The 13,278-nt window shown below is 37.8% G+C and overlaps 1 protein-coding gene across 1 annotated transcript in view; it reads right to left on the minus strand.

Annotated features, from left to right (window-relative positions):
• Window positions 1-9,562: 9,562 nt before the first annotated feature.
• SLC30A9 (solute carrier family 30 member 9) overlaps window positions 9,563-13,278 on the minus strand; it is a 38,940-nt gene continuing 35,224 nt past the window's right edge. Inside the window, exon 18 of the mRNA XM_068943018.1 lies at window positions 9,563-12,505. Within this exon, the coding sequence (XP_068799119.1) occupies window positions 12,461-12,505 (45 nt within the window). The 3' untranslated portion in view covers window positions 9,563-12,460. The remainder of the gene's footprint in view (window positions 12,506-13,278) is intronic.

A 13,278-nucleotide genomic window follows, 5' to 3' on the forward strand; every position in this document is an offset into this window, starting at 1 on the left:
CTGGCACAAAGGTAGGAAGTTGGGGGGGGGGGGGGGGGGGGGAAGAACCACACCCATCCACCCACCAGGAGATTAGTTACCTGATTCAAGAGAAAAATCTGACATGAGCTTACATCACAATGTTGGGGAAGTCCTAAAAAACCCTTTGCCCTTAAAAACGCTCCCACTCAGATATAATTGCCACTTTAGGCACAAAGGCAGCTTGTAGAAAAATGAAGGCGGGAAATAGGTTTCCTAATGTTTCAAAGGGCTTTCCCATTAGAAAAGTTAATACTAAATTTAGGAACAGGGTCAGCAATACAGCAGAAAAAGTCTACTTAAACCTTTCAAAAACCTTGTAGTAATGTGAATTAAAAAACAAAGTCTTTTTGCAAAGGATGTAAAACCGAAGTAGCTGACAACTGCATTATTTTTTGAGCTGATGGAAGGAGGGCCTTTTTTTCCTAAAGGATAATCCAAAATTAGAAGCAGAGAAGCAAACAATTTTAATATAGTCTCCTGACAGAAGAAAACTGAAGGAAACACATAGGCTAGCTTTCCAATCCATAGCATCAGGAAGAGGGTTCCTGGAAGAGACTAGCTTCCTGACCTTCAAGAAAAAAAGATTAACCTTAACTTGTTCCCAAACCCACCAAATGCTAGCCAGAACATCGCTGATGGTCCAGAAAGGACTGATCATCTGCCATCCCTACAGAGCTCTTGGAAGCTGCTGTACTTTTGGAATGAATTTCCATCTACCCCAAACCCACTGTTTTGAGCCAACTGGAGACCAAAGTTATACACTGGTTAATACCAGGAAAATCAGTCTGAGGAATAGAGGGGAAGGAACAGAACAGGTAGCACCTCAAAGTGCACAAGCACTGAGTAGGCCTAACCAGTAGAAGCAGTACTTTGCTAAGTACCCTGCGGGGGACATATTACTCTGATCAAGCTGAGTCTAAGGCTAGCTGGAAGGAAGGGTTAAACACCAAGTCTTCCATTAACGTTTCGCATGCAGACAGAGCAGGAGCAGTTTAGGACACAACTATGATGCTAAATTCAAACAAACAATAAAAAGGCTCAAACAGTGAGTACAGGTCAGTCATGACTCTCCTCTATATTTCAAGACAATGGCTCAGCGATCTGAGAGATCCACACATTCTGAATTTTAGCACTTCTACTGAGGGCCGCCTAATCGGAGGAGAGACACAACCTTTTCCGGAACACGGGTCCGAGTACCTAATTTGTACAGAGGGTTCCCTCTTTAAAATGTAAATTGGAAACAAAAGCTTTCTCTCTCATTTCCTTTCTCTTTGTCTTTACACGTGTTAAAAGTTAGCCTTAGTATAAAATCTGCAAAAATGATATAGCAGTTTGTAATAACATGTTTCATTTAAACATTGCCTAAAAAGTACTACCAAAGGGAAAGTGAACATCTGCAAGGCAGCACAGGAAAAGATAGAAAGCAAAAGGGTATTCTCTTGCAATATGACGTTTTCTCAGCCTTTCAGTAGTAACCAGCTCTTTCATGATGCCCTATTGTAACCCCTCTTAAGAGAGGAATTCTGATCCCTCATTCCTTTCTGCAGGTACCAAACATGTATTTCACGAGTTTCATGCTGGACTGAAAAATGAAATTTTGACTCCATGTTAACGCAGATTAATTAAGCAAGGTCAAGGAAGTTAGACAACACCTCCCTGAAAATTGATGTTTGGTCCTCCCATTCCATTAAGTACAAGCAACCGACAATCTTCGTGAATCAAGGTGATATGAGTATTCACTTATTTTCTATGATCAAAATCAAAGTTCCTCTTCTCTCACTCCTCTTGTGGTTTTTTTTCCTCTTGCATTTAATAGACCAATACTCACTGAAAGAAACTAAAGGCTGCAAAAAGAATTCTCCACGAAAAGTCCTTCTTCAGGTCCAGCCTGGTGTGCCGTGCCCCCGGGGAAGGGGCCTGGGCCTCAGCCTAGAGCTAGGGTTGAGACACTGAGAAAGACACACGAGATGGAGGGATATGATTTTCACTGTTCTCTGCTCACTTTTGTTCTGCTGGGGATACATTAAGTTTGACCTCTTCTACAGCAGAGAAGGGCTGCTAAAGGGCTACCAGGGGAAACTGAGGGCTGCCAGAAGAATTTCACCTGAGAAATGCTTCATCTGGGACTAGGCCTGTGACTTCTTGCCCAAGTATCAGTTTTTGATAAGGATTAATATTGACACATCTCAGATTTATCCTGAGCATACAGAGGTCAAAATTATGTACCCCAAGCAGATGAAAAGTGAGCAGAAAACAATGAAAAAAATCATACATCCCTATCTCTTCCCAAGTCACTTGAAAACGGTTTCCTTTATGTACGTTGCAGATTGAGGAGGATACTAAGTAATTCCTCTATCTTATAAAACTATTCAATGTGTGTGAACTGCACATCTTCCATTTCTGTTACCTTCTTTAAATTGCGCTGTAATGCACTCTGTGGCTCATATATCCATTTGTAAGGCTCTGATCTTGTTTAATAATATACTTGTAAGGGTTACAGCTTCATTGTTCAGTTTCCCTTATCTTCCTCCTCTACTGTCAGTCAGTCTAAATGGCTAAAAACATAGGAGCCATAGAGGGTTCATCCACAGGTCCAATCAACTTTTCTCTGTGCTGCCTCTGACTGCAGCCATCAGAAAACGTAGTGCAGAACAGCACAAACTTGTTCTTCTCAAACGCACACGCTACTGAAACTACTCCCTTTCGTTAATGTTTCCTTCTTTATGTCCATATTCGTTAGAATCTTCTCCCACAATATTTATGCTTTTATTTTTGCTCAGCCATCTCCTCTCTCATGAAAAATGCACTCAATGAAGAGGTGCAAATCCACACCCAAAGATATCTACACACAATTAGAACATATAGAGATACAAGTTCACCTATAAATATATTTGTATGTGCATCAAGATAGATTTTCTTTTTTATCATAACTTGCTTTGGAAAAATATTTTGATCCTAAGTGCTTTGGGCATTCAGAATGGCCTGATTCATTCCAGTAGCATTCACTATTTCTGAAAAATAATTTTTCTAAAGCACTAAAGATCGTCCTACATTAACCAAGATTTTTGAAAACTTAGAGCTTTGAATAACATTTCAGCCACCTCATTCCAAGGAAAAAAAGGAACTAGAGAAGATCTTAAGTACTGAAAGCTACTAAGCCTCAATTCAGTAAAATTGAAATAAATAAAAAAGCAACTATTCCAACACTTAACTAAGTCAATATGGGTAATTTACTAGAGTCCAAGGTGTCATGGCTTCTGTGAAGGCAGAATCACAGAATGGCTGAGGTTGGAAGGGACCTCTGGAGATCATCTAGTCCAACCCCCCAGCTCAAACAGGGACCTCTAGAGCATATTGCCCAGGATCGCGTCCAGGCGGGTTTTGAATAGCTCCAGCGAAGGAGACTCCACAACCTCTCCGGGCAACCTCTTCCAGTGCTCTGTCACCCTCACAGGAAAAACGCTTTTCCTCATGTTCAGACGGAACGGCCTGTGTTTCAGTTTGTGCCCGTTGCCTCTCGTCCTGTCACTGGGCACCAGTGAGAAGAGTCTGGCCCCGTCCTCTCAACACCCTCCCTTTAGATTCTTAGACACGTTGATCAGATCCCCCCTCAGCCTTCTCTTCTCCAGGCTGAACAGGCCCAGCCTCTCAGCTTTTCTTCATAGGAGAGATGCTCCAGTCCCTTCATCATCTTAGTGGCCCTTTACTGCACTCGCCCCAGGAGCTCCACGTCTCTCTTGTACTGGGGAGCCCAGAACTGGACACGGTACTCCAGGTGAGGCCTCCCCAGGGCTGAGGAGAGGGGCAGCATCACCTCCCTCCACCTGCTGGCAACACTCTGCCTCAAGATACTATTGGCCTTCTTGGCCACAAGGGCACACTGCTGGCTCGTGGCCAACTTGTTGTCCCAGGACTCCCAGGTCCTTCTCTGCAGAGCTGCTTTCCAGCAGGTCAAACCCCAGCCTGTCCTGGTGCATGGGGTTATTCCACCTCAGGTGCAGGACCCTGCACCTGCCTTTGTTGAACTTCATGAGGTTCCTCTCCGCCCAGCTCTCCAGCCTGCCAAGGTCCCTCTGAATGGCAGCACAGCCTTCTGGTGTGTCAGTCACTCCTCAGTTTTGTATCATCAGTAAACTTGCTGAGGGTGCACTCTGTGCCTTCCTCCAGGTCATTGATGAGTAAGTTAAAGAATACTAGTCCCAATATTGAGTCCTGGTGGACACTGCTAGCTACACGCCTCCAATTAGACTCTGTGCCACTGATCACAACCCTCTGAGCTCTGCCATCTAGCCAGTTCTTAATCCACCTCACGGTCCACTCATCCAGCCCACACTTCCTGAGCTTGCCTATGAGGATGTTATGGGAGACAGCGGTAAAAGCCTTGCTGAAGTCAAGATAGACAACACCAACTGCTCTCCCTTCATCTATCCAGCCAGTCATTCCATCATAGAAGGCTGTCAGGTTGGTTAAGCATGATTTCCCCTTGGTGAATCCATGCTGACTACCTAAATCATACTGCCCTCCTCTGATTTTCAACAAATTTAATTTAAATTGATAGAAAGGAAAGCTTACTTTTTTGAATCTTTTGCTTAAAACAAAAACTGATTCTTGAACTTGAAATCTGTTACAATTTTCTCCAGCCAACTGGCTATGTGTTCCCAGTTTAACCTGTTACCAAATATGTCATAGTTATTTTATGAACAGCCCTTCAATGAAGGCTACAAATAGATCAAAATAAGCAAGAATTTTAAGATATTCCAGTTTACATCACAAGAGAAGACTGAGTGCTAGCTCAGTCTCTCCCGCATTGCTTAGCATGGGAGATGAGTTTGCGACACGCAGTCTTTTATCAATCCGAACACCATGCATTAACGTATAGTGCCGCTACAAGAAAGTCATTTGAGAGGCTTTCTTAAAAGTGAAATTCTTGCAAAAAAAAGCATCTTTAGCACTTAAGATAGATGCTGTATGCTCTCCAAGACCTGGTTATTGATTTCTTGATCTTCCAAAAGCCATACATGAAGAGGGTGCATATGTGCACTTGCTGTGATTTAAATGCAGGCTACATTACAAGCCAGGATGGCCAAATACCTAATCCACTACTGCCATGAGGATATCTAACAACCCTTACAATCAAAAGGCTTCTGCAGAAGATACAATTGTGCAGTAAGCACTCAGGAACCCTCCCAAAAATGATCTATGCCAGGGTGAGAAAGTCATATCCCCATTTACCTTTGGATCCAAAAAACTAGTATCTGATTTATCATCTCCATGTGCTGAAGAATCTGAACTTCTTGTGACAAACAACTCAGTTATCAAGGTTCAGATGAAGGACAACCTTCTTACCTTTTCTGAAATACATTGCTTGTCTACCTGATTTTTGAAATCAGGTATCATAGAGAGAAACTCCACATTTTTTTCATGTTCATCCACTTTATTGCCCAGGCTTCCTGCATTTGTATGTTTCCTCTTTATGTCCACATCCAGATTCTTTTAGTCCAATTTGAAACAGTTCAGACCTGGATAGATCTACCAGACAGCTTTCATCAGTACTAGTGATAAAAAGAGGCACTTTAATGAACCAATATGTTAAATCCTTTCTAAGCTGACTCTTAGCTTTTTCTTTAGAGGCTGGGACAGCTCTGCTGGGATTGTCAAATCAGTTACTCCGTAAGTCTAATATACAAACTCCACCTCTCCAAGAAATTCTCCACATATTTAGAGACTACACACAAACATGTGAGCGATCTCTTTTACTGCCTGTCCTTCACCTCATCCTGAGCTCTGAACAAGGAGTAGTAGTCCAAACTGAAGACAGTATCAGCAGGCATCTGACCCAGGCAGAAAGATCCATTTAGTCTATACTGTGGAGGGAATTTCACTGTTTGGGGGTAGAAGGGAATAGGATTAAAAGCACAGTTGCCAATGAAGTACACAGTATTTATAAGTATAGCTTGGTTATCCTAGACAGGTTGCTCAAGTAGCTAGTGCATGCTATTTAATATACTGACAACATTGCACTAGTAACTAGCACAAATGGATGGATGCAACCTTGTCATTCATCCGTAAAATACTGTAATACGCACTTTGAATTCAGAACTGTAGCAAATCTTCACCGACTGCCTAAAGCCAATGCTATTATTTATCTTTATAACATAAAATTGCTGAAATTAAGAGATCACAACCTTTACCAGCTATGTAACATTTTACTGAATAATTACAACTTCCAGAGGTTTTTACAAGAGGTACCAGTGTCAATTATAAGACAATATTATGCAGAGAAATGCTTAAATGTGTACACTTCACAGATTAAAATGATTTCCCCACACTAATATGAAATAATTTCGACATAGAATGAAAAAGCAATACACAGAAGCATGAGAATAGGGGGAGAATGCATTTGATTAAAAGGCTGCATGGGAAAGCATATTTGAATTTTGAGATTACTCACTGAAAATTCTACTACTAGTGAAAATCCTCACTGCTGGCTTTCAGATTTAATGCAATTTTGGTAATAGCCTAAATGCTTGTTAAATGCTTTAGACATTTTTTTTCAGACACTTTTCACATCCTTCTTCAGTGTCTTTTACTTTGAAAAGAAACTTACCAAAAAACTTAAATTATGTCATTTCTGTAACAATCTGCATTTTTCTTCTGTCTTCAGATCTGAAGCAGCTCATCACAACCTCCAATGTTTTTACACGAAATAACTCTCTTAATAAATGCAGTCTACATTTAGGTTACAGAAATCAAATTTATCTTAGGCTAAAGAATGTGGAGCTATAGTCCACTATTTTAGGAAAGACACCTCCCTATAAAATATTATGAATGCTAGAAATACAAAAATTTATCCAGGCTTACTGTTAGTGTAAGACTTGTAAGTAGTAACTAAGACTTTATATTTTAACTAGTGGTTCTGGTTTACATACAAAAAAGAAATTGTCTTTGAGTGCCTACTGTAATACAGAATAGGGAGAAAAATTGTTCTTTATCTACCACAATCTATTTTTTATTCTCTGTGGTATTTTTTAAGTACATCCTTTTTACATTATGCTTTGAATGTTCTCTTTAACTTCTTTGCAGAATGTGATGATTTACCTAGAAAACTTGCTTATCCACAGACATTTAAGCAACCTGAAAATAAGGACTAACATTCAACAATGTTCACAAGTCCATTGCAACAGTTCTGCAGTCCTTAGAATACTGCACCTTTTTTCCAAAACATCTTCTGTACGGTGCTTCACCTGTTTTCTTGCTGAAAGAAGCAATTCACTATTTTTCTTTAATTCACTCCAACTCCTTTTTCCAGCATTAAAATTATTCAACCTCCACTCACCAAATACACAATTCATCAACAAGTCTCCACACTGAGATTATACCATCACTCTTGGAGAGGACCAAGTTTTCAGAGAGAAAACAGGTTTAAACCTGTAAGGTTGAACACCATATTAGGAAACAATTAAACTGAGGAATTGATTTCTGTCCACATTTTCTAGACTCTGCTGATCTTTTCCTATTCCCAAATGTTCAACATGCTGTTTTTCCTTCTTTGTATTCTTTTCTTTTTACCATGCACCTTGTTATAGTTTGTTTAGCTTCAGTAAAGCCTGATTGACTGCAGCTTCTACAGTCCACGTAACTATTCAGAGCTCCTGACATATTTTATTTTCCTCAAAGAGCATGCATTTCAGAAATCAGTCTACTGTGCATAGATTCTTATTTCTTTTTTACCTGCAATAAAGCCATAGTCTACTTTTAATAATTATTCCTGCGTTTCACAAACAAAAAAGGAAAAATTACTTCTTTAAGCTACCCAACCAACCCCTCTGCAAAAGAATCTTTTTAGTGCATCTCAACTTCTCACTTACGTTAAGCAGGTGAACAGCCAAAGAGATGCAAGTTTTACTCTCTATTCAGGACTAACAATAAGAACAGAAGCAGTACAACACTTGATAGAAAAAAAAAATAAAAGCATTTTCATTTTATATTCACTTCTGCAGTGTAAGCCTTTAGGCAAGCACAGAACTTCAATTTTAGTACAACAGTCAATACTAATCAATCGTTCTACTCTGCCAAGCCAGAATACCTTCAGAACATATGACCTCAAAATGAAATACTTTTCTCTCTAGTCTTAGTATGCTTCTGTGGATTCTTCTGTAAGACAGACATCTAAATCAACTTTAGAAAAACGATTGAGATTTTTTTCAAAATCGCAACATTTCTTGCAACGCATAAGAGCCTAAAAACTCTTTGCATGTAACCTGCAAATATTTAACGCACTCGTCATTAATAGAGGCACTTCCATAATGGATAGTTTTTCTTTATTAAGGAAAAAACGGAAGTGAGCTAAAATGATAACAGATACGGAGAACAGAGTTGCGATCAGTGTATTACCTAGACAAACCATACCTAAAATTCTTTCATGTCCCCCATCCGCCACCCAAGATGGAGAGTAAAAATCTCTCTAAAATAAATCAATTGTTTGTGATATAGCTTAAACAACCTGCACACAGCAGAAGCATAAACATCTGGTAATTTTAGCCAACATGATTTTGAGCTTTCAGAACAGCAATCATGCTGTACTACATTAGCAATAAACAAGTAGTTAGTATAAAATCCAGAGTCCAAGAGCAGCATACAGCCCTGCCATTGAAATATAAGATGCCCCCAATGGCTTCCTCCTTTCACAGTAAGGATATTACTCTTACTCGAGTAAGAGTAAGAGTTATTAAAAGAAATCTGTGTGTGAATTCAAGAAAGGAGAAAAGCAGAGCCTAAAAACACCTTTGGCTTGAGCATGAGCCACAGAGGACAAAGGATGCAACTTGTCATTAAAATGTTTTCCTGTTCCTCGAGCCCCTACTGCTATTAGACCAGGACACACAGCAAACAGTGACTCTGCAATATAGTATTTCACTGAAGGATTTACTAGAACACCATGCTTAATAAATCCTTAGGTAACAGTGGAGAACATTTGACATAGCTGTTTGCAATTGCAGTCTGCAATACACACACCCACACATATATTTATGTTTAGTTAAATTACTTTAGAAAGGGGAAAAGAAGCACATTACATGTTGAATTTCAGTGTAGAAAGGAGATGATTTAGACTTGAAATTGATTCATGGGGGTAAAGAATTCAGAATTTTCTTTACAGAAAATCATCATATAGGAAAATATTTAATATTAGCATCCAGCAAAAATATATCAAGATCATGGAGTATACTGAAGCCCTAAGACTCTTTTTTTTTTTCCCCTAAACAGCAAAAGTTTTATGGAATTATGAGACATCATATAATAAATAAGCAATCTTTCACAAAGCAGAGGGCAGTAGTAGTTTGAACACAATTTGAAAAAAATAAAACTTAAGGCCAAAACAGACTACAAAAATAAATTATTTTAAAAGACTAAAGCTTTACTGAAAAATATCCTAGAACATAAATGTTAGTTGTCACTCCTTTTCCTTAATCAATCCTTCAAATGAATTGAAAAGGAACATTAAGTAATTGCATTAGTGATAAAGAAAAACTCTACTCCTACACACTTTGCAAGTTTTCTTTAATTCAGAGGATTCTGTCATGTAAATGGACCATCTACAAATTTTCCTCCAAAACACTAGAAGAAAAGTAAATTACATACTGGACCCACATCACCTCAAGTTTTAGACCATAAAGGTTTAAAAAATAAAAAAATATAAACAAAAATCTGTTAACAGGCAATCTGCACGTTATAATATATATTTATCTCTAGCAATTTGAAATTACTTTTCTTTTCCAAACAAGCTGACAGACTCAGTGAATCAATATTTTCACCCAACTGCCAAAAACAGTCAGTCTGCCTCTTTTTCTGACACACCACCACCATCCAGGACAGTTTTAAAAATGAAAGGAGGTCCTGAAACTATGCAGTAGCAACATTACTGAAAACATTCAAGTTGTAGGTTCTTAAACTTAACATATTGTGATGATATAATCAATAATGCAATTGGTAGAGAAGAAACTCAGAATACAAACAAAAAGTGTGTGGATGGGTACGCTTCTGACTCAGATAACGAGATTAAGATCAGAATTCATACAAATTATATCTCTGATGAATAAGAAAATATCATTTTTTTTACAGGCTTTGGAGCAGACTTCCTACAAGAACATATGCTCATGTCTCTTATTAAAAAACAGCTATGGGAACATTTCTGCATTTAGAATGAAATTTCATCCCTGCAAAGTGCAGACTAACTCTACTCATTCATCACTAACTCCAGCATACAAACCATTTACATCACGTTTCCTGTCTCCACTAACCCCCCACAGTAAGAACGTCTTCCCATTTTCACCGCTCTTATTCGTGCTTTTAACATTTCTGGAATAACCATTTTTAAGTGTCTATTCAAACTCAAAATCCATTTAAATATTCAAGGAAGAAGGAAAAAGGATATGCATTATCAGATTTCAGTGCTCTTCATGAATGAGACTGTCATCAACAGAACACAAACCAAGATGAGCCAAAGCTCACACAGGGCAGGAAGGGGCAGTTAAATGATTTATAACGAGCTAAAATATCCCTTATTTACTTGAGACAGTACATTTGCAAATTACCTTTAAACTTTTTCACTAAATGCATTTCAGATCATCAGGCTTACTAGTTCTACCATAGGAAAAAAAACAGATGAATGCAACTTTCTTTTGGATTAGCCATAATAAGCTAATATGCTACAAAGAAGTCACTAGTTAAAAGGAATTATGGACAAGGGTACTAAAGAGACCTTTCACTCACAATTACAGTATGTGAAGGCTCATTTTTAGAAAACAAAAGTCTGGAATGTTATTCTACTTGAAATGACCAGCATGCAAAGTGCTTTGCAATTGTCAAAAGCCAAGCTATTTTCAATTCTCGTAATTTACTGGTGACATTTTATATGAAAAATATTATAAAGCTTTTAATAAAATCCTGACATATTGGTCTCCACACTTACTATTTACTGCAATGTTTGTAATTTAAGATTAACAAATTGATTTTTGAAGACTTGTGTTTCATATTAACATTTCTTCTCTCAGCAAATCAGTCATTAAATTACTCAGCAATTGAGTCACTAGGAGGCTCTTACTGCCACCTCTCACCCATGAGCAATTTTCATTTTACTGAAATACTTTAAAGTGCATAAAGGATTTTTCTGAGTTATTTATCTGTAGTTATTTCACGTATATTCCAATTAATAGATTTGCATGATCAATACTTATAGACTTTATTAAAAGACTGATTTTCAAAATATCTGCTGACTTGGGTGCCTATCGCAGAAAGCCTTATTCTAGAAGCCTATTTCATATAGCACTAGAACTGTACATTTCAAACTTATAAACTCTAGGCACTTCATCTCAGGATTGTTGAGGACTATTGGTTTCACTCTTCCAGACAAGCAAAGTTGATTCTTAAAAAAACGCAAAGCAAGCAGTTCAGAATTCAGATTACAGATAATACCTATAGATAAATAAATTAAAAATACAATGTATTCATTTCTGTTTAATTATAAATATTTCTAATACATTTTTGATTATTATAACTTCCAAACATGATGTCTCTAGCAAAGACCATTTCTGGCAATACAGCCTATTAAAAGTATAAAAAACCAAAAATGCCAGGTAACTTTTAATAAGCACTGTCATAAATATCTCCCAGATTACACCTGAAGATATTTACAAATAAGAGGAAAAAGTGTACAATTAGGGGGAAAAGAACAAAATTTAAACAGAGGAAGTTCACTGAAATCTCTACACAGTAATCTCTTCACAGCAACACAACATACTCTGGGGCTAGCCACATAAAGCTGACTCCGCTGAGGAAAGAACGGATTTGCTACGTGCTGTTGTGAACTGCAACAGTGGCAAAAAGCAGGTTTCCAGGCCATGGTACTTGAGAGAAGGCCAGTGCCTGTTAGATTTTCTTTCTAGAGATGAGTTCTTTCTGTGAAACAATTACATAATTGGAAACTAACAACTAGTTTAAGGTTGGCAGGTTCCACTGGAACAAAGTCTTCCTAGTTAATCTTAACATCTCCCAAGAACCTTTAACGATATCTTGAAAGAAACTAACGAAGTGCAAACTGATTGCAAAGGGACACAATGGAAAACTAAGTATGCTCTATATTTTCAGGCAGTAATATCTGCCTAATCAAACCTCAAGTCTCAAGTTCTGAATTGCAGTAAATTCACTCAGACAGATTCTCTTGTGGAAATTAAGTAAAGTAGCTTTTTGAAATAGATTTTGCCATAGAAATTTTTGCCTGCGAGTCTAATTTTCTTCCAGAAACAGCGCTAACAGTCCAGGAAGCCTACAGCAAAAGTAAGTGAGGTATGGTACTGAGGTCACTGCAGTCTCAGAAGCTTTTCATCCCTTTACACAACTTCTTTCCAAACTGGTAGCAACCTAAAGATTTCTTCTGTCAAGTCTAGAGTATCTCCAAATCCACATGACGAACATCAGGATTTCGTTGCTGAGGAGGAAAAAAAAAAAAAAAAAGTAAAACAAAATATTTTTATTAAAAATGCTCAAACACGTATTTGCACATGGATACAAATGATGCATTTCTGGTATGACGTTGTCAACTGGATAACAAATCCCTACTTCTGGTAACCTAGGGACTATTTTCAAATGAAGAATAACTTCAATAAATGTATCCCATACTACAAGCAATTTTGAAGAGCAAGTCTCTTTGTTTGACAAATACTTTCAACTTCACAGCTAAAGTAGTAGTTCTGCATTAAAAAGTATGAAACAGCTCTTTTGATTTAAAAAGGCAGTTAGTTTTTATATAAAACTGTCCAAATAAAACTTTCTTAAAATGACACACGTTTAGCAGGCACTTTCCCAAACACCAGATAATTGCTAAAATAATTTGCTCTATGCCACTGAAGCTATTTACAAAGATTCAAAATACTGTTTCTGTTAAGAAATATGCATCTTCTGATACTGTAGAAATGTTATGGTCATTATTTGGGTTGCACAATCCACATGAGGTTTTAAGTCACTGACTTCAAAGACATCCAGCATGTGAATCTTAGCAGCATATTTAGTAAAACATATTCAACAGCAACACAATCACTGAAATCCTTGGATACACCAGAAAACAGTATTCATGCTTAAAACTAGTCATGAGCCTGCTGCTCAAAAACCATGAAGAATTAGATCTCCTGATGCAATTATACTCAAAAATAATAATTTGATTTTTAAACAGCATCACTTGGGGGAGATGAAACTAAAAGCAGA

Source organism: Struthio camelus, chromosome 4 (assembly GCF_040807025.1).
Source record: "Struthio camelus isolate bStrCam1 chromosome 4, bStrCam1.hap1, whole genome shotgun sequence".
Lineage (NCBI taxonomy): Eukaryota > Metazoa > Chordata > Aves > Struthioniformes > Struthionidae > Struthio > Struthio camelus.